At 45.8% G+C, this 25,171-nt stretch overlaps 1 protein-coding gene across 14 annotated transcripts in view; it reads right to left on the bottom strand.

Moving 5' to 3' along the window:
• The window catches only part of MED12L (mediator complex subunit 12L), a 102,209-nt gene that overhangs the window by 2,065 nt on the left and 74,973 nt on the right, over window positions 1-25,171 (bottom strand). For 5 of the 14 annotated variants that reach the window (XM_042820541.1, XM_042820547.1, XM_042820548.1 and 2 more), the window contains 22 exons: window positions 23,952-24,179; window positions 21,822-21,963; window positions 20,901-21,021; window positions 20,036-20,137; window positions 18,619-18,732; window positions 16,844-17,043; window positions 16,133-16,321; window positions 15,181-15,255; window positions 14,868-15,058; window positions 14,393-14,554; window positions 12,816-12,927; window positions 11,540-11,629; window positions 10,588-10,697; window positions 9,988-10,123; window positions 9,353-9,520; window positions 7,729-8,091; window positions 6,660-6,816; window positions 5,265-5,473; window positions 2,867-2,956; window positions 2,342-2,553; window positions 1,706-1,862; window positions 989-1,301 (listed from right to left, as the gene is read on the bottom strand). In XM_042820541.1, the coding sequence (XP_042676475.1) occupies window positions 1,122-1,301; window positions 1,706-1,862; window positions 2,342-2,553; window positions 2,867-2,956; window positions 5,265-5,473; window positions 6,660-6,816; window positions 7,729-8,091; window positions 9,353-9,520; window positions 9,988-10,123; window positions 10,588-10,697; window positions 11,540-11,629; window positions 12,816-12,927; window positions 14,393-14,554; window positions 14,868-15,058; window positions 15,181-15,255; window positions 16,133-16,321; window positions 16,844-17,043; window positions 18,619-18,732; window positions 20,036-20,137; window positions 20,901-21,021; window positions 21,822-21,963; window positions 23,952-24,179 (3,508 nt within the window). In that variant the 3' untranslated portion in view covers window positions 989-1,121. Of the gene's footprint in view, window positions 1-729; window positions 927-987; window positions 1,302-1,705; window positions 1,863-2,341; window positions 2,554-2,866; window positions 2,957-5,264; window positions 5,474-6,659; window positions 6,817-7,728; window positions 8,092-9,352; window positions 9,521-9,987; window positions 10,124-10,587; window positions 10,698-11,539; window positions 11,630-12,815; window positions 12,928-14,392; window positions 14,555-14,867; window positions 15,059-15,180; window positions 15,256-16,132; window positions 16,322-16,843; window positions 17,044-18,618; window positions 18,733-20,035; window positions 20,138-20,900; window positions 21,022-21,821; window positions 21,964-23,951; window positions 24,180-25,171 lie in introns of those variants that run through there. The other 9 variants (XM_042820544.1, XM_042820537.1, XM_042820543.1 and 6 more) reach the window with 7 other exon arrangements.

Here is a 25,171-nt window from a genome sequence, read left to right as displayed (position 1 = left end):
AGGTCAGCTACCTGTAGGTCAGACTCACGGAATCATTAAGGTTCAAAGACCTCCAGGATCATCAAATCCAACTGCCAACCCATCACTGAAGTACATATCTGTCCAGTCAAGCTGCTAAATCACAACTGATAAATTTGGGCGGTCAGACCATCTGAAGCAATGGTGCTGCTAGGATGGGTTCCTCTGGAGTCAGAAATGGTGCACAGCAGAGGTGTTTCCTCCCTCTGGAAGCACAGATGTCCCCTGCATGAAGTGAAACCTGTGTGCCAACTGCCTGGGGCTGCCGAGCACAGAAAGCTGATGGCACAGCTCTGACACCTTCCTGCTCCTGAGGGACTGTGATGCACGAGGGACTGCTGTGCCGGCTGCTGAAGTCAAAACTGTCACCACTTACTGAACTACCTATTTACTGCAGGGCCTTGGAGCTCCCTTGGTCTGTTTTCAAAATCCGACTGCTTTTTCTTCTCGTTAGATCTGATGAAAGGACACGTGCTTCTACTTACGTGCTTTTTTTTCTTTTACATACAGCACCCACAGTCTCTGCTTAACAACACACCACCCAGCCTCACGTGCTGCCTGAAGTGCAGCGCAGTGACACTCGGTGGCAGCACACACTGCGCAGATCCGCTGTTTCTCTCAGTGAAACCCTGGCTAACCAAAGGGACTTCCAGGGCTTTAGGAAGACTTTAGCTTTTTTTTTCTCTTTCTGAAAACCAATCCTTTACTTAAAATATATTGTGTAATCCTCTGACTCTAGTAACTGCTGAGGTTAGTGAAACGTATTAACCACACACCAGGGCCTCCTGGGGATGTGAAACCCACATGGAGTGCTCTGCTGCTGGAGGAGCGGGTGCCTGGTGGCAGAGCTCTGCCTCTGTGGCAACCCATCAGAGGCAGCCTGCTCAAGACAAGAATACTGAGAAAAGCTTAGAAATGGATATAAATGATCTTTCAGTAGTGATCAGATGAAGACCCCTCGTTTATCACTCCTCCCACACCTGCATACTGCCTTTTGGTTTCTCTGTCAAATTGCATTAATGCCTTTGGAGTTGGCAGCTGGCAGATTTAGTGTCGCTTGTATTTTCTCCATTTTTCCAGACCAACCTTTTCTAATTATCCTCTTAAACACGTCTGGAAAAAATGGCCATGTCCAGGAAACACAGACAACAGCATTGCAAATTCAATGTAAGCTTCACCCAGTCTGCCCCTGCCCCATGCTCATCATCCATCCCACTTACCAGGGGCTGCTGCGGCTGCACGGGCTGGAGATCAAGAGTCTGCTGCTGCTGCCCCTGCTGCATCTGAAAGAAGACAGGCCCTGAGACAGCAGACAACTGCACACACAGCACCTCGGGGGGGGTCCCTAAGACAGCACCACAGCTGCTCATGGCCAATGCATGGGCTGGGACCTGGGCTTGCACACAGGAGGTCCCAGGAGGTGTGAGCCTGCTGGTGTTCCAGCTCTGCATCATCAGCTGCACTGAGCTGAGACATTTGTAATAACCAAAATACATTCCAAAGCTGGTATGTTTAATTTATTACAGCAAAATGTCCAGATGAAAGGCACCACCATTTGTCAGGAATGGGCACAGATATCCATTGCATTACAATGAAAACATGGAAATAATTCCACAGGACCAAGGAAGGATGCATGCAATCCCCGCAGAGAAGCGCCTGCAGCCTTCAGGGCAGTCGGGTTCCTCACCTGGAAGAGTCTCTGCTGTCGGATCTGCTGCTGCCTCTGTCGCATTTGCTCCTGGGGCAGCTGTGCTGAGCTCAGGCTCGGATGGGTACGTGTGGTAGATGTGCTGTCCAGGCCTGCTCCTATCAATGAGTTTGGCTGCAAAGGTTGATGGGTCAACCTGGTTGAAAAATAATACAATAAGTAAAAGGTATTCTACTTCACTTAAAGACAGAGCAGAGATAGTCTAGGAGCACTACTAAAAGCTGTAACATCAGGCTTCAACAGATTTGAAAGACGCAAGTTTTACAGGATGACTACTGTTCCAAATAGGAATGCTTCAAGAAGTACCCAAACCAGAAGCTGCACCATCCTCCCACGCTGCAGGTGATGCAGGCAGGACACCATTTCACTCTCACTCTGTTAGAAGGAGCAATGAGCCTCTACATTTCAAGCAAGCACTCTAACAAGCATTGAAGTGTTCTCTGAGAAAAACATCCATAGTTAATTACATTTCCAGAGATTCAAAACAGATTATAAAGACTTCTTACTTCCTGAAATAATGGAAAAAACTACCAAGCGTGAAACACTTTGGACCTCTAGATCGAAGTCACGGTTAAACCTTGCAAGGTTACAGCTCCGAGAAGGGCAGAAGCTCACCGCTGAGCGCCCGCCACGGGCTGCATGTAGGCAGCTGCCTGCTGCTGAGCCACGCCACCCGGCTGCCCCGGCCGCAGCCGCTCCATCAGCACGGGGCTGGAGTGGGCCGTGTACGCCCGCGGGGTGTAGCCAGGAGAGAGCACCACGCTGCCGGGCTGCTGCTGCTGCAAGGGCATCGGGGTGCTGTACATCGTGTACCCGTGGGGCATGCCCTGCATGGAAAGCAGGCAGAGAGGAGCTTCATGTTGGAGTTACATAAACCAGCGTCATTGTAAAAGAGGTCACATTACAGACTTGGCACTGAAGTATGCTTGTCTTCTACCAGAACATCACTGGGGAAAAATGCGCAAGTTACAGCTATTTACAGCTGTGGCATGCAGAGAGCAGCGAGCTCCCATGGCCGAGCATCACACCACCCCGGGGCACAGGCACCATCCCAGCCTCCAGCACGGCCGGCCAGCCTGGAAGGGAAGGGGCTCAGTTTCACTTGTGGCTGTGCTCTCACTCTGCAGAGCAGTGCAGTACCTGTGCTTGCTGAAGCCCTGCGTACTGCGGTAGCTGCGGCGTGGGTCGGACTTGCGGGGTGAAAAGAGCAGCGGGGTCCATCGGCTGACCCTGCAAGACACACGTGGTCAGACTGGCCCTGCTCCTGACAAGACAGCAGGAACAGGGAGAGGATCCCCTGTTCCTCCAGAAGTGCCTGGCCCCGAGCTGCCTATGGAGCAGGGGCAGGGCTGGCCCTGATCTCTGGCACAGGCACTTCTCCACCACTGCAGCACTGCAGCTATCTGCCAACAAGGCTGCTGCTGTTTAAAGGGCAAGTGCCCTTTAAAATGGAGTTTTGCAAAGAATTTCTCCTGCCTTAAGAGGAAGAAAGTTCACATCACAGAGACTGACATCACCTCTTTTCCCCAGGAATGACTGAGTTTTGTGAAACATCAGCACAGATCTCTAAGCAGCAGAGGGCCCAAAGCAGGGCTGCTCCCACTGCATGCCCTGCCCAGCACAGGGCTGCAACGCCGGGCAAAATGGGAGAGCACAAGCCATGCTTGGATGGACATGGTGTCAGGGAGCACTGAGACTGCTGTGACCTCTCACAGTGAGAAACACAACACCTTCTGAAGAGGAAAAAAACAGTGATGATGCAGTTATTGGGAATGTTTGTAACAAAAATATTTTGTGTGTGCAAGTATATTCACAGCCTTCTCCATGCAGCCACCGCACTGCTGAGCCATGAGGAGTGCCCAAAGCAAATCATTCCCATTAAAAGCAGAGTGCAGCCGGCGTGTTGGAAGGAATGACTGTGCAAAAGAGAAAGAAAGTTCACAATCCCCAAGCAGTTACCATTATGTTGTCAAAGCCATCCTGAAGGGATACAGCAGAGCTACTGACATCCTGAAGGAAAAGGACAGGCAAGAAAATAGCAAGCAATACAGAGAATACACATTCCTAGGCTCAGAGTTCTGGTGGAGCAGCACAGCACCCTCACAGTGCCCACCTGACTGCACCCACAGCACATGGTGCTGGAAATGATGGCAGAGTCCTTCTGGGTTTTCCATGACACTAATAAGCCTCAGTATTTTTATAACATTTATGAAACACCGAACATGGAAAGGACTCCCTGCCATCCACAAGAGCCTACTATTGCTACACATAACATGCAACATTTTTTGGACAAAGCACGCTCTTCGCAAAACCTGCACACAGCCCTTCCTGTAAAAGAGCACTGCAGATTGGTTGGTACAAACTGGTGTCACAGAACCATCCTCTCCATGGGCTCAGGCTGAGCACGGAGTTCCATTCTCCAGCTGTAGAGATATGAAATATAAGGAAACCTTCCCTACTGAAGCTTGGCCAAACAACCTATGTCACATAGTAGCAGTGCTCACAAGTTGTCTTGTTCCTCTCTTTCCAAACACTCCGTGCAGGCACACACACCTGCGTAGCATTCCCTGCCCTGTCACCAGGCAGTGCACCCCGGGACCCCGTTGTGCATGGTGCAGGGCAGCAAGGCTGGGGTTGGACCTGGTGCATCTCCAGGGTGGATCTGGGCTTTGTGTGCATCACAAGAGAGAAAGTGAAGAAGGATGACAATGATGATGAGGGAGCTCCAACGGAACGCACAGCATGAGAGGAACCACAGGGTACCTGCTGAAAACTCTGCCTGCCTCGAGCAACCTATGCACATCACAGAGTGTGAAGGCAAGAACTTAGCATAAGGACAGTGCAAGATACATGACCTCAGAGATGGTAGGAAAGGGTACAGAAGGGCCTTAAAAGTGAGCAGTTAATAGTTATACCACCACGGTACACACACTGTTGTTTGTCTGGGATAGGAAAACCAATTTTTGTCTCTTGACGCCATCAATTCAGCAGCAGCCTGGCTGTAACCATGTTCTAAAAACTAGCTCGGGCTCCAAAAGGAGCTGCACAGCAGGCATATGTGGTTTGGCATATGGCAACATTACACTGCAAAGCATTAGGAGAAAATATCAGGTGCTTCTAGACAACATGCATGCCTGTGTGCATGTGTATGGAGACAGCATCTGATGGAATTCTGGAATTCCAGGAATTTTCCCTGGAATTTTTGTAGGTAAGGAGTACTTGCTGCTGACTGGTAGTGTGGTGGTACACAGCACCGTGCCATTCCATCAGCAGAGCCACTGGTGAAACAACAGGAGACTGCTATAACATCAAATATGAGAAGCAAAATCTGATTTTAGGAAACAGAGTGAAATAGAAGGGGCTACGAGACCCAGGGGCAGGAAGTATGACAGCGATGACCCCACTTAAGCAATACTTTAGAAGTTACTACGACTGTAAACGTCAGCTGGCTCCCCACTCGGTAAGCCTATGCAGGGCAAGCGGCCTCAGCAGAAGGTAAGAGCTGTGCTGCTCATCAACCCTGGGGCTTTGGACAAACCTGCTGGAGAGACCGTGCCTGTGCTTGGTGCCTGAGGAGCCGCTGCTGCTGCTCTTGCTGCAGGAGTTTCATCTGGAGCAACTGCTGCTGAGGTGTGACTGCGTGGAGGGAGGGCGGCTGCAGCACGGAGCGCCGCTGCAGCATGTTGGACAGGGCCTGCTTCGTGTTGGCTGGGACGAAGGAGCTCGTCGGATCCAGCCTGGAGCCACCTGAAAGCACCCAGAGCACAAACATTCAGCTGCATTCTGTGCAAAAGCTGTCAGTACAGATCGCTGCTAACTCACTGGCTTCCACTTGGTTGGCTCTATCGTAATGATGGTAAGCTCATCTCCGTAAAGGAAGGCAAGGAACTGAACTAAACCAGATTTCTGGCTGGAAAAATTAAAAGGGCAAAAGAGCTTTGAAAGCTACCACTTGCAAATGAGAATGGAAAGTAAAAAGGCTATGGGCTGCATCCTCTACATCACACAGAATGTTTGACTGCTACTGAAAAGCAAAAATTACATGCCAGATCAAAAACATGGTAGGAACAGCTCATCATGACAAGCCATGTTATCATTAGATGGCAGTAATTAATGCATTCTGTGCTGCCTGATAGAAAAATACGGACCTGTAGGTCCATAGACTTACAAAGGTACATCTTCTCCACTTTTTTCTTTCTGCTTTTTTAATGATCTTTTCTTAATTTCCTAGACACTGTCTGGTATTCTCTGAAGACTTTTATGTATCTTAAATGCAGATTAAGTTATATTTGGAGCTTTAGAAAAAATATTCGACATTTATAACTGGAAGCAAACATCTACGCTTCTGTGCATAATGCCTGAGGAGAGCAGAACATCTATCTTTCAAAACATCTGCTACACACAGCTCTAAAATACGTTGCTTAAATTGTTTACACCCTGCCTGGAAGAAACAAAACAAATGTACAAAAAAAAAAAAATCAGCTCAACCCAAATGCTGGAAAAATAAAAATAAAAAAAAGTCAGCCCACTGATTATTTATTCCATCTTGTAGATGTTAAATTAGCCACCATGGTTCTTGGTCTGGATCAGATAAGAAATGAAATAGCCCCAAGGTCATTTGTTCCTTCTAATCATCTCTCCCTTATTTAACTTCTCTCTGAACTTTCTTAGAAAGAAAGCTTTCCTACAGCTTTCTTAGAAGAAAAACCCATCAGCGCCCCAAAAAACGCACCACAAACCACCAGCGGGTCATTCTTGCTTCTCTACCAAACGAATTCAAGAGCTTAGCACAGCAGATCTACCAATGGAGGGAATAAAACAAATGGCACTGCTGTCACAGCCTGCCTCAGAGTCAGGAACAAAACCCGGCTGCACTAAGTCAAATTTACCACCCAGCAACAAGAGCAGAGGTGAGCTCAAAGCTCAGACATACCTGGAGGGAGGGGCTGGTTCTGCGCGAAGAAGCCAGGCTGCTGCGGCTGCCCCACGATGGTGTAACCCCACAAGGCAGACTGAGGATGCTGCATCATTTGTGAGGGGACGGGCGAGTAATTGGGAGGCACTCTGTATGCGCTGCTCGGTGGATATTCCTTAAAATACACAGGAAAAGCGAATGTTACTGACATTCATACCTTACTAACTCATAAATAATGCCGATTTTCCTACTAAATTATTAAGGGATAGAGAGAGTTCCCATTGTCGTTTGCAATGATGTAAAAAACAGATTAAGTCTCAGGCTGCCCACAGGTAATTAACACTAACAACTTCACCGAGACGCCATCCATTTCTATCTTATTAGCAGGCGCCTTCGGCAGGCTACTGTTAGGCACAGCACAGGCACACGTATCTGTACCGTTCTGTATCTAAAGGAAACAGCAGGAGGACCTTCACTGAAATATCAAAAAGGCCAGAAAACTGTGTCCGAGTTACTTTTGTTTAAGATGCCAAACAATGACAAATGTAGCTGTAGTGCAGGTGGTGCTGGGCATATCTTCCAAACCCTTGCTCTATTGTGACCTTCACCCACACCTCAAAAAACATGAAAACCAACAGGGCCAACACGGCAGCAGCTCCGAACAAGCTATATGGCAAAAAGGTGTAGCTGTGTGGAAGAGTGCCTTTCAAATTATTCTCTGTTTGAATGGGACCCAAGTTTGAGCCCATGTTTGCTCTCAGAACATAGTTTGAGCAGGAGGAATTTCAGAAAGTGAGAAAGAATGTATTTGCTATAATTTTACACCAAATGAGAAAGCATGCATAGAACATGAGCAATATTCAGTGAGCGAAGATCCAGCCCAGCGCCGTTTACATAGCACGGAAGGCCCTATGCACAGTACACTCCTCTACACCGATTGTGTTTGATAGAAACCCAGCCTCCTGCTGACCATTTCCATTCTCTCCCTTTGATGGAACCCCCCCAGGTAAGGCACAACTTGTGAATGCAGCAAAGACAGCAAGGCGACGGGATGTTCCCAGCTCTGCACGAGGCACCAACCACTTACATCAGCCTTAGAGCTTGACTTTGACTTCCTCTTCCTGCCCTTTGTCTTCTTGTCGTCATCCGTGCCGTGTTTTCCCTGATCAGAGAGCTCTCCTGACTTCTTTTCTGGTTCCTGAGACACAGGGGTGGTGGGCTCTTCCTCCTCCTCCTCTGGAGGCAGAGGCAAGGGCTCGAGGTAGTAGCTCCGCGGCTTGGGTTTGGGGTGCGCGTGGTACAGGAGCAGATGCTGCTGCTCCTCGTATTTGATGACCTTCCTGTCCACACGAACTGTGCCAAACCATGCCCAGGAGAGAGGAGCGGGATTTTTATGACCTTCAAATAAGTCCCAAGGGGACACCTTTTGTTTTGTTGAAACCTGAAGACCCTGTATTAAAATAAAAGTGAAGTCAGCACTTTAGGGAAGCTGAACACCACTGCAAACTACTTGCTTTTGCTCAGCACGATCTGAATCACAAAATCCAGTGAGGGTCCTTTCCCCCCACAGAACGTACCAAGTGCACGCTGATGGGCCTTCAGCCTCCATCCAAAGCTGCTGCTGGATAAAAGCTGTTAAATTTTTATAGTAGCATTTGCTTGTAGCCATGCTAAAAATCTCAAGTTCCACCAATCACGTTTAGGAGGAAACGAGATACTGCAGAATTACAAGTTCTAGCTTTCTTCCTCCCATAAATTCACCATAAAAAGAATGCTGGCAAAAACCCCTATCAGCACACTTTGTGTTTTCTCTTTCTTTCCTCCATGTTTTGTAAGCAGGAGCACCCCCTGCATCGTCCTCCCAGCATGTAAGAGGACAAAAGGTTTCCAGGTCAATCAAGCTCTCACATGTAGGATTCTGCTGAGAAAGCAAACACTGTTGTAAGAGTTTCAGCTCTTCAGCTACAAGAAGACATAATTTTCCTTCTCGGTCAGTCAAGACGCTGGATTGCAAAATCAAGCAAGCTTCTGTCAGCACTCATTACATGAGGAGTCACAAATCGGCCACGTTCTGCGGATCATCCGGCTCTGGTTTGTACAAGGTTTGGTGACAGACTTATGGACAAATCAGAAAGTGATTTCTGTCTCAGAAATCCCTGAGCTTGTATGGGTGGCATGAAGCTGTGTCCATTCCAGAGGCACTCAGATGAAGAGCTCTGACCTATCTATCTGCCACTTGGGAGAGGTGTCAGGAGAGGACAGCAGCACTGTCAGTGCTGATGCAGGATGGTGGTACTGCACACATCGCACTACGATGCTGGAATCTGAAAGCCCCTCTCCAAACCCACTCCTGGCTTCAAACACTGCCCAAGAACCTTCACATGGATCATGCAAACAAACACCCTGCATGTGTATTGAAACCAGAATTACATTGGGTACCAAAACCCAGTCAATCACTTACAACTGAACAGTGGTGTCCTGCAGACCTGGCACTGCACACTTTTGCATCATTGCTCAGTTAACAGGGATTGCACTGCTGAGGCTGAAGTTTGGTAAGGACTGAATGCATTAGCAAGCTGCACTCCAGCAGAAGTACAATACTTTTTGGATACTGGATATAAATGTGTGTATTATACAAGCTGTACACATTTACTTGAATTGCCCATGCATCAAAACATTACAAAAAACCAGAGATGAAGGTATGCATTTACTCTTGCCTGTTTCTTATCAATGGAGTCAAACCCTGCAATTTTGTTGCCCTTGGTGTCGATCAAGGATCCCATTGGCTCGCAAGTAATAATATCACAAGTCTGCTTTGGCAAAGGGAGCAGCTGGCGAACCTTGTCAATGCTGTCCGACCGCTTGTCTCCCAGCTCCTTCTAAGGGATAAACAAAGTGCTCAGTCAAACAGGAAGGTGGGAAAAAAGGAAGAGAAACATTGCACTGCTTTCACTATTAGAAAATGTCCAGTTAGGGGATGAATCATTTCCCTGTGCTTTTACTAAATTTAAACAAGTGTCCTTGCAGGCCTGTTTAGCTTGGTTTCAAGAAAACGAGTTACCTTGTTGGAATAGATCACACAACATATGTAACACAAAGTGAATGCAAGTTTAGTGCCTCAAACATGAACAAAAAAAAGCAATTAAGTCTCTGTCAGGGTGCTGAATGTAATGTAACAATAAGAATTATCTTCGTAGTTTGTCTCCCTGCCCTCACATTCCTGATTTCTTATTTCCTTCTTCCCTTCCTTATTACTAATGCCACTTCACTCCCCCTCCTCTTTCCAAGGCACCAGAAATGACGAGATTCAAAAGAAACGCTGTAGATGATGAGACACAACACTTACTTTTAACTTTTTCACTAAATTCATGTAAGCCCTTTTGTTTTCCTCAGGCCCTCCCTGGGACGCGTTGGACAAGTCGGAGGCGAGCGTCCCGTTGATGAGGACACCCAGCATATCCAGCACAGTTGTGAACAAGTCGCTGCGAGCGAAACGACAAATGTCACTGTGAGGAGCTGCCGTCCAGCGAGAGACCCAGGGCAGACATTCACAGCAAGGCCAGGCACGCAGCTCTTTACAGAAGCTGGATCTGCAGTGCTTTCTGCAGGCACACATCTCAGCATGCACACGCAGCCCCTGTGTACGTGCTGGTGGATCGTCCCCGTGCACACATACATCTTACTGTGCACCACAGCACAGAGCTGCTGCCAGATGGCCACCAGGAACCACAGCTCTGCTACGGAACGCGCCCAGGTAAATGCTCATTAAGAAGCCGTGTGAACAGTTTTTCCAATGCTTTCCAGAATAGAAGTGCTCCCCAGCTGAGCCCAGCTCTGAGCACATAAGTTGCAGCCAAGCAGAATAATAATAAGAAAAACACAGCGATAGCATACATCCAATCTAGACTGAACACCACATTAAATAGCTTGTTTAAACAGCACATACTTGTTGGTCTGCATATCAACTGTTCCCGAAGTGATTATCTGGAGGAGCAGAAGTGCCCAGTCCGTGGTCCACTGGGTGCTCCTCTGCACAGTGTCAAACATGCCACCTACCTGCAAAATAACGCAGCAGACAGCAAAGCTCTGCATTTATCTCACACTTCCATTATCGTGTGTATTACTTATGAATAAAATTGTCAGTCAGCCCCACGTCTTCCTGTGTGCTGACTGCCATCCTGATGTGCTGACCTTCAGTAACTTTCCTCCCCACCCCAGGCTCTCAGCAAAGTTTTACTTAAGAAGGAACTGTGGAAAAGCATTACAGTGCTCTGTCAAACAGCTTCACGTCTTCACCTGCTTGTTTGATGCAACAAATTTTGAAGTGTGTGAACAGATTCTCAAAACTGAAAAGGTACTGAAGTAAACCTTTGTAGTTATTGCCTTCCCTCTATATGCAAAAACAAAAAACAAACCAGTGCACAGAAAAGGATGTGAGCAGCAAGACAGCAGTGAATGAAAACTGCTACATGATACGCTTTACCCCACGAACAGTTTTTCCTAATTTCTACCAGTATCGTATTTTAATGCAAAATAAGCCTTTCCATCAGAACTAGTCTGAAACAAGAGAGGTGGGAAGGGCACAGACCTCCTCGCTTTGCTGTGTCTCGGCCTGGGGCACTGAGGTCCCTGCTGCCACAGCCAGCTCTGCCTGGGGCCACCACGCCTGTCCCCGTGTCCCCAGCCAAGGGCCTCAGCCCACCCTGCAGGGCTGTGTCTGAGCACTCCTCCCCTCCAGCTCTGACCCTGACCCCCACCCGCGCGCTGACATCCCGCCTCCATCCTGAGGGAGGTGACAGATGCCCCTCAGATCCCAACGCTCAGGGAGCGCCAGCCCCCGCAGTGCCACACGCAGCACTTCAGAGCAGCTGCTCCATACCAACACAAGATTTTCTTACCAGATTTAGACGAAGCTGTAAGGCTTCATGCATCATCTGTCTAGCTTTAACATCGCCCTGGTACCGTTCTTCCCTCCAGTTACTCAGGATCTAAGAGAAACCATTTGATTAAGGCTGTTTTCCACTTGCACAGGCATTTTTCCCCTATAAAATTTATGGTTTTGTGACTATTATCTTTAAGGAAACAGGAAGGAGTATTAACCTTCACATACTCATACCCGTTCAAAGCTTAGAGCAGATTAAACAAACTAAAGAAATGTAAATATTTATAAAGAGCTGATGTTCTGCTCTCAATTATATGACTAGATCTTCCTGATGCAACAAAAGGAAAATGAGCAGCCTGGCTATGTGTTTGAGAACAGTCTCAAACACTCCTTTAAACTGGGTATGTAAATGGGTGTCTTGCATGGGATGCAGCTTCCCAGCAGAAAATGTTGGGTGCACAGGACAAGAAATAAGCAGAATCTCAGGGAAATTGCACCTGCTGTGTTACAGGGGGGAACCACACAGCAGAAGAGTCCATGTGGCAGCACTACCAGGAAAAAAAAACATCAAAAGAAATACCAAGGGCAAAAAAAGGTCAAAGGAATGAATTTAACCAGGATGTGGAAGTCAGAGCCTGGAGTTGCACTGAGCAGCAATATGAGCAAATAATGGCCCTACAAGTATTAATTTTCACTGTCACAGTAAGTTAGAGAAACTAGAGACAAAAAAAAAGAGACATAATTGCACCACACCATGCACTGCATATGTTCACTTAAAGGACAGTCTGGAGAGTTAATGAGGTTCATGCAGGCACAGCAGGAACCAGGTGGGAACAAGTAGGCACAGCAGAATCAGCGGGGGGGGGAACAGCACTGGGGATTCAAACAAAGAGCAGCAGGGATGGTTTCTGTAGGCAATTTGCCAGTTAGAGACTAGCAGTATTTAAAAACATATATATATGTATGTTCCATAGTTTCGAGTCTCAAACCTATAAAAACTTCTTAAGACCAAACAAAAGACTGAGAAGCTTCCTCTCAGGACAAGAACTGAGCCAGGAAAGAACTGAACCAGACTCACATTCATTAAAGTTTGCTGGAACCATTTTAGGAAAAAAAAAAAGATGTATTTTCTGTAACAAATGGACAAAACTTTTCCCCATTCTCTCCTCCCCTCACTGCTCCTTCCAGCAGGCCATGTGTTACAGTTCTCCTGGTTTGAACCCCTCCTGTACACGTCAAACCGGTGACACAAACGTCCACCGAAGGAGCTCATGGTTACGTGCTGGTTGTACCTGATTGACTTGATTCTGCAGTGATGTTAGCAGCCCTTCCCGCTGCTCATCCTGTCCCTTAAGGCAAGTAAGTACCAAAGACAGGAAAGGTTGCTGACTCAGGAGAGACATGCTTTAGGAGAGACAAACACAGAAGTCAATTAGTAATGCTATTCTGATAGCTCCCATCTCCACTCCCATCTTTGTTTTGTCTATTTTTTTTTTTCTGGAAGTAGCATTGCCTACATTTAGCTCTGTTTTTGTTTTTGTGAATGAAAGCCTCACAGGACAAATTAAAAGAACGTGCACCTAGAAGTAGGAAGAGCAGCAGCCACTTACTGTACGTGTCAGTGCTGAGAACCCACCGAGCTGAGGGCACCGCATGGCCAAAAATCACATGGACACTTGCAGGTCTGACTCAGAACATGTTATTTTAAGACTGCTTTCATTAACTAGGGATATAATTGTGGTGGAGACCAGACAGCTAAAGCTTCTAATCCATCTGGTGGCCCGAAGTGAATCCCAAGTTTCCCCTCTGAGCACTGATTAAAATGAAAGCCAACTGAATCCCACTAAAATTTTACCATGGGTTTAGCATATGCAAATCCAGAGGTAGCTTTAACTGGTTGCAGGAAACATGCCATAACAGTGTAAGGGCATTCAGAATCCATATATGTATTCTTTAGAGTACTGTGTATCTGTTATGAACATAAAATGCAGGCAAACTGAGAGAAACATGCAGAGACAAACCTGGGAGTACAATAAATGAAGTAGAAGAAACACTAAAAACGTGAGCAAAGGGATCTGAGTAACAGCTCATGCAATGATTTTTACAGTTTTAGCTATGTAAACTCCTAGGAAATGACTCAAATCCTGAACAGAATAAAGCATACAACCATGCACACAGATTTGTTTCGTACAGGTATTCATTTCAACAGCTGTTTTCATTTGGCATTTAACTTGACTTCAGCAATTTCACTGACAACCAGACTAAAGGGACAGCAAAATCCCTAGGCCCTGTAGGACAAACCAATTAGAAGGCCTACATTTTCAAAAATCATGTTAAAATTGGGATTTTTCAGAGCTAAGGAACAACATGGTAGGAGTACCTGTTGGCTTTTGCATTAATTGCCACAAGAAAAAAATGACAACTTGCAAGACAACCACTACTGCAATTGCAATCCTTGCTACAAAGTGGTGTAAATGCTTTTAATTCTATGCATAGAAGCCAAGACAGAGGAAGGGCTTAACAGTTTCTAGAGCCATGTTATTTGAAAGCGGCTTGTTTTAGGTTTTCTACACCAGAGCTTTCCCATGGGAAAAGAAACATTAGGCAAAGAGAGGTTCTACACTTCCCTCTACTGATGGATGCAGGACAGCCTCTGGATGATGTGTTACAGGACTTTCACACTTCGTCTTCTGAGACCAATGGTATTTTGCAGACTAAATTAAACCTGAGCCCTGGCTGGGGTTGGTAACTTACACGCTGCAAAGAAGTGAACCAATGACGTCTTGTGATGCAACAACCCAGTGCCCAGCACAGCCCTCCTTCAAAAATACCTGCCAGCTCTGTTTACAGAGGCCTCCCAAGGTCATACCTCTTTTGCTTCTGTCTATCTCTTTCCTTCTTAGAAGATGACCCCAAATGCTGACCTTTCTCCAGCTCCTCTCCCGCAGCTTTCAAGACCCTACCTTGCACTGAGGTAGGCAGTTTTGCAATCAAGGGAGCCACCAGCCACACTCCTCGCCACTCAGAGGAACTAGAAATAGAACAAGCTTATTTCAGCCAAAATATCCGTGCAGTTCTGCAACCAGTGCTAGCTGCTACAATACCAAACTGCTTTAATAAGGACACAACACATCTGCAGTAACTAGTGTGGACAGAGCAATCGTAATCTCTGGTTTCCGAAAATTCAAGAATAATTATAGAAAATAATTCATTGTTAAACTAAGGTACACAGCAGTAATCTTCAGGTAAGTCATCCCTGTTTCAAGAGCAAAAAGTCTAGGCAATCTATGCATAATTAAGCATCACGTTGGCTAAAATAATTAAAAAGGTGCTACAGAAAATACCTTAGGAATGTCTTTTTACCATTCTGTCTTGTATTACTTGTGTCAGCATTTCCAACAGAGTTTGGATTGAAGAGGCCTATACCAGAGTTAGAAGAGTTATTGTTTAGATCAGCGGATTGCTGAAACACCTCTATTGTCGCCTTTGCAATATTATCCAACAAGCTGTTCATTTCAGCCACAGACCCAGAACCCTACAGTAAAACATAAGTAAACTAGCACATTCATGGTATGTTTGCTCATGGACTACGTTAAAATTTAACATACTTTTTTGCATTAAATATTTAGCTAAGAAAGGCTGAAGACAAATACTCACAGGCTCCTTCATGCACTGCTTGATCATTAGTTGCAGCTCCAACCAAGACTGCCGGAGAGTCCACTGGTCTAAGTTCTGGGTAGGAATCAGCATTACAAATACGTGTGTCAACACTTGAAAGGTTTGAGGGGGAAAAGGTCTCATAGTACGTGCAAAAACCTGATCTTACGAGCAGACCATCACCAGCTTTGAAAATCTGATGACATGTTGAGATACCAGACCTCCCTGAGAATGTATGCTGTCTGCTCTCATTACTCAGTACCTCTAATGTGCAACTTTTCTGAATAAAACACGCTCTGCAAAATCTGAGCCTAGTTAAATACAAATACAGAAAACGTAATTTGCCCTTTCATTAGCAATTACATTCCACCATGGTATTGCCATGCAAATAGATGTGGTGTATTTGGTACAAGGCCATCCAGACACCACCAAGTTAAATCCAGCAGCTGAAGTGACTATTTTGCAGCACACCAATTTCTTTTACTCTTGTTCTGGACGTCACTGATTTGAACCTTCAAAGTTCTACTCAAAGAAACACAGTTCTGTAGTTTGAGAAATGAAATGCTCCTGAGCTAGCTGAATTTGAACAGATGATCAGCTGAGGACCATGCAGACAGCACCTGAGCCTTTTCTATGGAGCACAAATGTCTTTCTGCCATTACAGAGCTCTCCTGCAGAATGCATCCCACCTCAGCAGCTCCCAGAGCTGCTCCCTTCCAGCAGCTGCCCAGTGACTGACACACAGCAATGGAATCAGAAGCAATGAAACACCAGAAGTCACACTGCAAGATGGTATAGCAAAGACTGGGGATCCTGAGCACATGGGACTTCTAAAGAATTATGGCCTACTGCTAGATTGCACCAGGAACTGCAAAGCAGTGCTGCTGACTGACAGCCTAAGAGTTACTACATGAGTGGCAATTTTTCCCCTTCCTTTTGTCCATTGCTTTACCTGAAGTATGCGTTTGATGTGCTGCCTCTGAGGGTTGTCCCCCTCGGAGCATTCTTTCACACCATGAGGATAACAGATAAGCTGAAGAAGTTTCTGCGCTTGCTTGTTTGAAAGAACAGGATCCAAAATTAGATCTTTATCTGTGCACAGCCTTTCAGGTTCCTTTAAACAGTGCTCTCCAACCCATTCCTGTAAGTAATTAGATAATAGATTCACAGGATCGCTTCAGTGTAATACTGATGTCTGGTAAACTAAACAGAAGAGGGATTTTCAGCATGCAAAACTTAAAAGGGAAATACTGCTCACGTGAAACCATAAATGTCTTCCATCATTCATACCTGAAAGTGTAAGACCTAACTTTTGGTTCCAAAAGTTTATTTTATGCTTTGAAAGCAACTTTGCAATAGAACAAATATCACCGCAAAAGGACTTTGAACAGACAGCTGATGGACTCTTCTGCTCAAGAGCCAGGTAGGAAAAATAAATCTGAGAGCACAGTGGATGCTAGAAACTTACTTATGGTTTTGTATATTCCTTTTTAGCCTTGATAACATCCTACTCAGTGTATTATCAAACCAGTGCAGGAAAACCAGTGAGAACTCATATACTGAAATATTTCAGCACCAATCATTCCGCACCACAATACACATTAACCTTGTCAAATGAAACGCCATTCCTTCTCTACATGAAGAGTGCAGCTGCACACATTACCTGCTGGCAAATGCTTCTGAGCACGTATCTGGCATACTCGCTTAAACTGGCAGTTTCTATGGAAACAGCTTTTCCACGTGACTTCAGAGCATGAGAGGAGGCCCACATCTCGTCCCCAGGGATCTCATCCAGCAAGCCTCTCACGGGCAGCTCCTCGCTCTTCACGGGGGTCACACTGCTGCTGCCGATCTCAGCATCACCTGCAGAGCAGGAGCACAGGGTGAGCGCTACCCAAAGCCCGGTGCCTGCAGGCAGGGGCATCTCCTGAGGCATGGGAGCAAGGAAGGGCTGGGGCAGCCGCTTCCAAAAAAAGGCAGCGCTGGGAGTCTGTCTGAAAACCGCTATGCCCAGCGCATCGTCCACCTCCTTCCTTTTGTGTAACACCTTTCTGATGGACGTTTCAGAAGTAGAGAAAGTTTTATATGAACTCAACACAACTTAAAGCCTGGTGTGCTCCACGGGCAAGGGCCCACTAGTGCATGGAATTGCTTTGGCAGATAAGGAAGAGTTGGGTTACTTGTTCTTCTCAGATGACTCTTTTTGTTCCAAGTCTTCTCTCTACTCTGATTTATAAACACTCTACGCATCAAGAGACAAATTTGGGCTGATGGTTCCCTCAGTCTGTTTCACCATGGACTTCTTCACCAGAGAGATGGACCTTTGTGGGAACATAGAAGGGCAGCACATGCTGAGGGAGCTCTGGCAGAGCCCAGGACCCCTTCCTCTCTGCAAGGCATCAGCTCAGCACGGCCACACCACCTGCCTGAAACAAGCAGGGCTGAGCAGACAGGACAGGGTGCAAAAAAATCAAACCTGTAAAAGTTTTAACATGACTGATGTTTAAGGCTTCAAAACCTCGGACAAGGAAGAAGATGCAGCTACAGGGTGGAAGAGTGGAGAAAGGAGCCCAAACTGCTGCACACACCCTGTGAGGCCATACAGAAGCGTGCACGATGACAGCCTGCACGTGAAGCAGGCTAACACAGCCAAACATCTCAAGTCAGCAGAAATTTCTGTGGATCATACCTGGTTCACCATTATGACAGCCATCCTCTAGAAAACCCCTCATTTGCTATTAGCATCACCAACCACATGGCATGACAAGTCTCATCATTAAGGACCACAGGGTTTTGAGACAGTTCTGAGATAGTGGCCAACAGAGAACAAAACACCGGCACTCAAGCTGGAGGTACACCTCTGTGGGCATGTGCACCTCTGGAACACCTTGCTTCTTTAACTGGACGTTTACTTAGCTCCAAAAATACACATCATCATAGCTCACAAAAGCTCTAACTGAACAGAAGCCAAACCAAAAATCTGAGGCAGTTATTTGTTTGGATAAATAATATCTCCTTGTTGACGGACCATTGCATTGCAGTGATTCTTCATGTTCTTCAAGGACTGACATACACAAATTGTGGTGAAGGAAAGAAAAAGATGGGAAAAGAGATCTGAGACCTTATTTCCTCTATGTACTTGATTGACTCGCCAGAGTTAGAAATGCACTGGAGTTTGGTATGGGGAGGTCCAAGCACAAAAAGTTGGATCTGCTTGGAGCCATCAGCTGGCACTGACTCACCAGAGAAACTCTGCCTCCTGGCCCGAGAGGGAAATGCTACTCGCATGCTTCAGGAGCACAGACAGCATCTACATTTTAGTTCTGTCAGCAGGGCTTTCCTCTCCCAGAAGCATCCCCAGGGATGTGAACTAGCACTACCAGGTTTTGACCCGAGCTCTAGAACAGAAGTGTTACACGTTACTCTGCATAATCTTACCAAGCATCAGAATAGCTTTTAAGACTGCAAACACAGCTCCCACTTCTATACTGTTGTGAGCAGCAGCCAAGAGGTGACGATCACAAGAAGAGCGAATTCCAGGAAATAGCTTTCCTATGGAAAGAAGGATAAATCTTGTAGAAAATGGTTACGCTTTACATCTACAATAGCTACAGAAGTACAGTAACTGAATGAAGAACTGAACATCCTAACTGAAGCTGAAGACCAAGGATACATGGTGCTTTGGCTCTGAATGGCAGCCCAGCAGTGCCCGCACAGCCATGGTGATTTTGTTTGTTGCTGCCACACCACAAGGAAGCTGACCAGGCACAGCAGGGCAGCCAACCCCAGCTGACCAAAGAGATTCTCCGCACCATGTGGCATCATGCTCAGCAACACAGGCTGGCAGGAAAGAAAGGGGAAGCAGGGGATGTTCGGAGTGATGCCATTTGTCTTCCCAAGAAACCACTATGGGTAGTGAACATTCACTTATTTTGCCTGAGTAAGAGCAGCTCATTCATTTCTGTTCAAAAAAGAAACTACTAATTTTAGACAGAAGAACTGACATCATTTAATAGTTTAAAATAATAACTGCTTTCAGTTTATTCCTCCCTTAGAAACAGCCTTGTCATCAAGTCTGCTGAAATATTTAGAAGTCAAAACACAGGTGATTTCAATGGTTATTTCCTTTTAACTGCTACCTACTTGTTCCTTGCCCCTTTCCTTCCTCTTTTGGTCTGTGGCAGAACACACAGGTCAAACCACAGAGCATTCCAATTAAGAAGGACAGACACGTTAATATAGTCTGAGGTCCAATTTCCTCACGTTTCTGCTGTTGGACTATAGGTGTTTCACTGTGCTCTGTTTTAAAAGCACATTAATTTCTAATTACACACAAAGCTATCAAACTGCATTACGTTTATCCCTATTCACTTCTATCTCCCTGCAGAAAGACCCCACTGAGAGCCACCACTGCCCCAGCAAAGCCAGCACAACAGAGCATGGCCGTGGTGCTGCCAGCACACAGGGACATGGCTGCAGAAATGAAATTCACAGACAGAATGAGAGCTATCAGAACAGAACTCCTAAAGCTCTTTCTCTGCTGAAGTGTACATGGGTGCTGCTTTAAAACGTAATTCTTTTTCTTAAGATATGGAATTAATATGGTGGAGCTTGCCAACAGAGTAAATACCTCAATGGCCAGCTCTTGTTAATCAACAAGTTTCAGTGAACATACAGAGTTTCATAAGCACGCAGAACTTTATTTTACAAATAAAGAATTCTACACAGTAACTTTTCACTTGTGAAGACTTTTTTCCTTTAAGCAGGCTGCATTTCTAATTGTACCACGGATATTTTCACACAATATCTGAAGCCACTGCTCTGAAACAAAAGGAGCACTCAGCAGGCAGCTTACCTGCTCCCGGGGGGAAGAGGCAGACCTGCGGTGTCCTGAAGAGGTGCAGGAGAAGCCGACAAGTCATCCTGGCCCCAGGCTCAGCATCTGGGTCCCCACAGGCTATGGAATATGGGACACGGACGTAGGGCATCTACCCAGGACCTCACAAGTCATGCTGTCAGGCCTGGAAAGGTTTTACTTCACAGCCCCATTTTAAATGCAAGTGTAATAATTTCATCATCAGGAATTAGCATTTCTGGCCTTGAGCCACTCAAAACCAGGAAAGAACAGCATGATTTTTGTTAAGCCAGAGTCCTAACTAATAGCAGAAATGAATACACGATTAAACTGGCTTATGAAAGTCAGAATAGAAATAAGAAACACAAATCTAGGCAAAAAGTGAAAAGAAACATGCAATGTGGCCAACAAAGAGGAACACGGGTTCCAGTCTGCATGCTAGGATGATATGTCAGAGAGAAAATGCCAACGTCGGGCACTGATAGCAGAAGGAAATGAGAGACAGATGCTTGCTGTGGGCTGCAGAAGATAAAGGTGATCTTCCAAGATGTGTCTAAGCACAACTTCAGTAGATCTGGTAGACATCCAAGCATGCAGTGTAGAGCACGAAAGTCCTCAGCAGAAAGCGATGCTGCATCACACAAGACAGAGCACTGCCAGCAGCTCTGCCACCACTTGTCAGCCATGGGAGCTCTGCTGTAACCCAGCATCACTCCTTTTGGGAACTACAGCGACATACATGCTGTACGTACAACAGGTGGCTCTTCCTACAGGAGAGCTCTTCTCACTTCTTACTCACTCAAAGGAAACTCCCTAAAACATCTTCAGCCTTTCATTCTAAGTTTTTCTCTCGGTGTGTTCTTACCAGCTGCCAGAAGAGAAGGCAGTGCTACGTGCTGAACGACATCTTCCAGAGAAAAGCACTGCCGGGCAATCAGTATGGCAATGAAAGTGGCCAGGGAGTCGTGGAATGACAGATCACTCACCTGGGAGGGAAAACATGGCAATGCTTCACATGACAGTGCACAGTGCTGCCATGATTATTAAGGAACTCACCAGGAGAACAAACAGTAAAACGTGTACATGTGAGCAACATCCGCGCATTTCAGTGCGTCCACAAACTTTTTGTGACAATACAGATAGCTCTTAATTTTAAAATACCATCTGTTTCAGATATCACAAATTAATTCCAAAGTAACATCCACTAGTCTTATACCAATCTGGGAAAATATTACCACTCAATAAAAACTGATAACACTACCAATAATTAACCAATAAGAATATATCCCCAACATTCACAGCTTCAATCAGTTCCTAAACTGAGGACCAACCTATTGGATCAGATATTGAATACAGTTACTCATTATAATCTTGTTGACTTTGACAGGACTACGGCAACTTGTATTGGAGAGAAAAGAACAGAGAACACCTCTAGAGTCTAAAAGCCAGAGTCATTAAAATAGGGATGGTTACTTACACATCCACCAGCATTTTAGAGAAAGTGCATCTGCTCCTTTCCAAAAGCCCCTCCAAATCTTACATACTGTTCCACAACAGAGAGAAAACTCTAAGCACTGCCCTCATTTAACATTCAAACTGAAGATGTAGGAAAGAATAAAAATCAGAAATCTCAGTCCAAAGTCCAACGAAAAGCCTTGAAAACTTCAGCAGATAAATGACTAAACTGTGCCCAGCATTATGTACTGAATGGGGACCTTACTGCAACTCTATGTGTTTCCCAGGTAAAGAGGTTCAAGAGGTATTTCAGAAGGTAGTGTGAACTTACATCCACACTGCAGAGCAGATCATTGAAACCCCACACGTGATTGGAAGAGCAGCAAAGAGCTTTGACAACCCCCAGCCACTCTGAGCTCAGCACGGTGCAGCACGCCGTCAGCTCTGCACAAAGGTTTGCTATGTCATTAATCCTAGGAGAGAAGAACAAAAAGAAATATTCAGGTCAAAGCAAATTCCTGCTTGGCAAAAGAAAGGGCATTTCCCTACTCAAGGTGGAGGTAATGGCCAAATACAATTATGCTGCACATAATCTTAAGCTATCCAGCTGCGGACAACTGCAGCACCCAGAAGAAACAATGCGTGACTCGCAGCCCATGGCATGCACAGATCTGCCATGGGGCCTTTATTTTGTGCAAACCCTGCTGTTTGCACAAACCCCTGTTTGCACAAACCACCTGCAAACCCCCAGCAATACGGGCTTTCCTGCCCACTGGGCGCACTGCCTTTCCTCAGCACTGCCCTGCAAACAGCAGCAATGATCTCTGTCATGCAAACATGCCACAAGAAAGCAGTGTGTGCAGTGCTCCTCACCCCACCCCTATCAGCTCGCCCTGCGCCAGGCAGCACTACTGCTTGAGAGCAGGGAGAGAGAACATCAAGCGGCATGAATGAGTTCTTCTGAGAGCCTGGTGGAGCTGTAGATGTGCCAGTTCACTGCAGGGAAGTTGGGCCACACAGCCTTAAAGGCCACCTCCAACTCAGGTGATTCCTGAATTTCTGATTCTGTGAATTTCATTCCATGCGGTTTCAGAGTTGCATATTCTGCAATGTGTGATTCAGCGTATGACTCAGTTAAATGACATTCTTAAAAACAGAGCAGAACTGACTCAGCTCAGCACAAGTTATTTTTCCCCTGTTCCACACTAAAACCTTTTTGGACACATTTCCTCTTTGCTGGTGTACAGAATTGCTTCATCTCAGCCGCTCCTCTCTGCCAAGATGCTCCAAGTTCCCCAGATGCCTTCAGACCGTGAAAGCGGAGAAAGGCACAGGTACAGCACACAGCCTGGGCAGGAGCCAATCCAAAGGAAAAATATTCCCCAATCCCCCAGGTTTTGTGGTTTGCCAGCAGCCTTTACAATGACAGCTGGCTACTGCTGCAACGAGGCCTAACTACCGAGACTATCTTCATACATATTGGAACAGTACTGGAACACCAAAGTCCGGCAATTTTCATTGTTTAATAGGAACGAAGGTGCTGGGGACAGGCATAAGGGCTAGCTCCCAAACCAGCACCCCTTTCGTCCTACACCAGGGACTGCATGACTGGAAAACAGAGCAAGGCAGCTTTAGTGCCACAGTGCTGCTTTTGCACAAGAAGAGGTGATGCACAGAGGAAGGAGCGATGTAAAACTCTACACCAGTGTGAGTTATTTTACTGCAGGGGTTCTTAACTACGCTTCTTCAGTACCTTGAGATCACCTAGAAAGCTCTAACAGCTGTAAGGTCCAGCAGTGACACACAGGATCAGACCAAACTGCGCTGCGACAAGAGCTGGATCCTGCTGGTGCTACAGGCAGACAGAGCTGGGCAGCCTGCTGGGTGCTGATGCCACCCTTCACTCTGATGGCTGGAGCCCTGCTGGAGCCATGCTCTGTGAAGTCTAAGTCTTAGCATCCAGCTGACAGTTGTTATAAATCTAGTTGCTTCTACCCAATAAAAATTTTGAATACTTCTTACAAAATAGTTTTTGAAAAGTTACATATTACCTACAAAGATGAATTTCATAAAGAATAAATTAATTCGCACACGTAATGAATTAAGCATAGATTGCATAATAAGGAAATGATCTAATGCAGAATCTTCCCTTGTTTGCAGGCATCTAATGGGCAAAGACTGCACTGAGCTGTCCTACCCAGAACAGCACATCTGCTGACGTTACAGCTTCCAGCTTACCCTACAGTGAGCAGCTCCTACTAGCTACTCCTTTCTGTCAAATTATGCAGGTTGATTTAATTAACGTCACTTAAAGGAAACTTACTAAATACATTCTCAGCAATCGGAAAGAGTAATGAATGAAAACTATTGCAACAGAGACACAAACCAAACAGGTGAATGGAAATCTCACGTGTGCCATGTAAAAATGCACACAGTTCCAACTGCAGAGGGTCTCCCTTACCTTCCTGCATCTTGGTGCCCCATGCACACATTCATCAGAGCGTTGCAGACGAAGCTGTAGCGGTTGGCTGCGTTGTCGCTCAGGATCTTGCCCAGCATTGAGTAGTTAATGCTGTGAGCAGAAGGGTTCTCAATAAAGTCTAGCATGAACTCCGGATCCCACAGCAGATTGGAATTTGAAGGCTGAACGTTGCTGTATATTGTTTGCTTCACCTTAGAACAGGCACTACTGAGGATCAAAACAGAGAGAGTTGCCAATAAGAGAGGTATCCTGCACAGATGTTACTGGGCACGGTGGGATCACCAAGTCCTTGATTACCTCTGTGCACAGCATCAAAGCCCTGCTTGGTAAGAAGCTTCTGTGCCATCCACTGACACTGTGAGTGGCCAGGTAAAGGAGCACACACGTATTCCTTTTGGCAGTGACTTACCAAACACCACAGGCTTTCCTTGTAAGTTGTCAAAAAGTGAATAAACTGTTTATTAAGGAAAGTTTAGAGAGTGCGATTAAACACACTAACAATGCCAAACTAAAACACACAGATCACCAAGTAAAACCCAGCTGAGAAATACTGCAGAGGGAATCATAAATCATCACCAAAGCACTGCAATGCCAGAAAGGTAAGTCTCAAAATTTGTACGTTTATGAACTGTATTTTATGGTCCCTTCAAACTGATGTAGAGAAACAGCAGGACTTGCAGCCCGCTAAGAAGCTTCTAAAGCAGTTACTGGTGCAGGTCAGTGGGTTTGGTTTTGTTTTAATAGCAGTACGGAAACCAAGAAGAAAAGCAGCGACACAACACATCTGATATACAGCTGCTTAAGAAATGTATGCACAAATTTTACTGCCAGTTTTCACAGAACTTCCAGCTCCGCTGATCTGAAAAGGGGGCTTTAAGCTACATTACTGGGTGATTTTATATCCCAAATATCTCTGGATTATTAGATGACAATTTGAATTTCTGTTGCAGGGTAGGATGTTTCTTGAATTAGTGAACTTCTGATTTTAGGTAGAAGAATGACCACACATCTAATACGTTTCTGCAGTTCTTTAGTTTCATTTTCCTATTGTTTCTCAAACTAAATACCACTATTCCCACATGCTCATAAACTCATTGAAAAATTATTACTGAGAACTCTGCTCTTGCTCACCATGAAACAAAGCCCACAAATTTGAGACACACAGCCCAAATCCAGGTGTATAACTTAGGAGGGGAAAC

This window comes from Centrocercus urophasianus, unplaced genomic scaffold (assembly GCF_019232065.1).
Source record: "Centrocercus urophasianus isolate 14NV4802_14NV808 unplaced genomic scaffold, USGS_Curo_1.0 seq_19, whole genome shotgun sequence".
Taxonomy (NCBI): Eukaryota; Metazoa; Chordata; class Aves; order Galliformes; family Phasianidae; genus Centrocercus; species Centrocercus urophasianus.
Note: the sequence above shows the minus strand (reverse complement) of the source record. Positions and strands in the feature narration are given on the sequence as shown.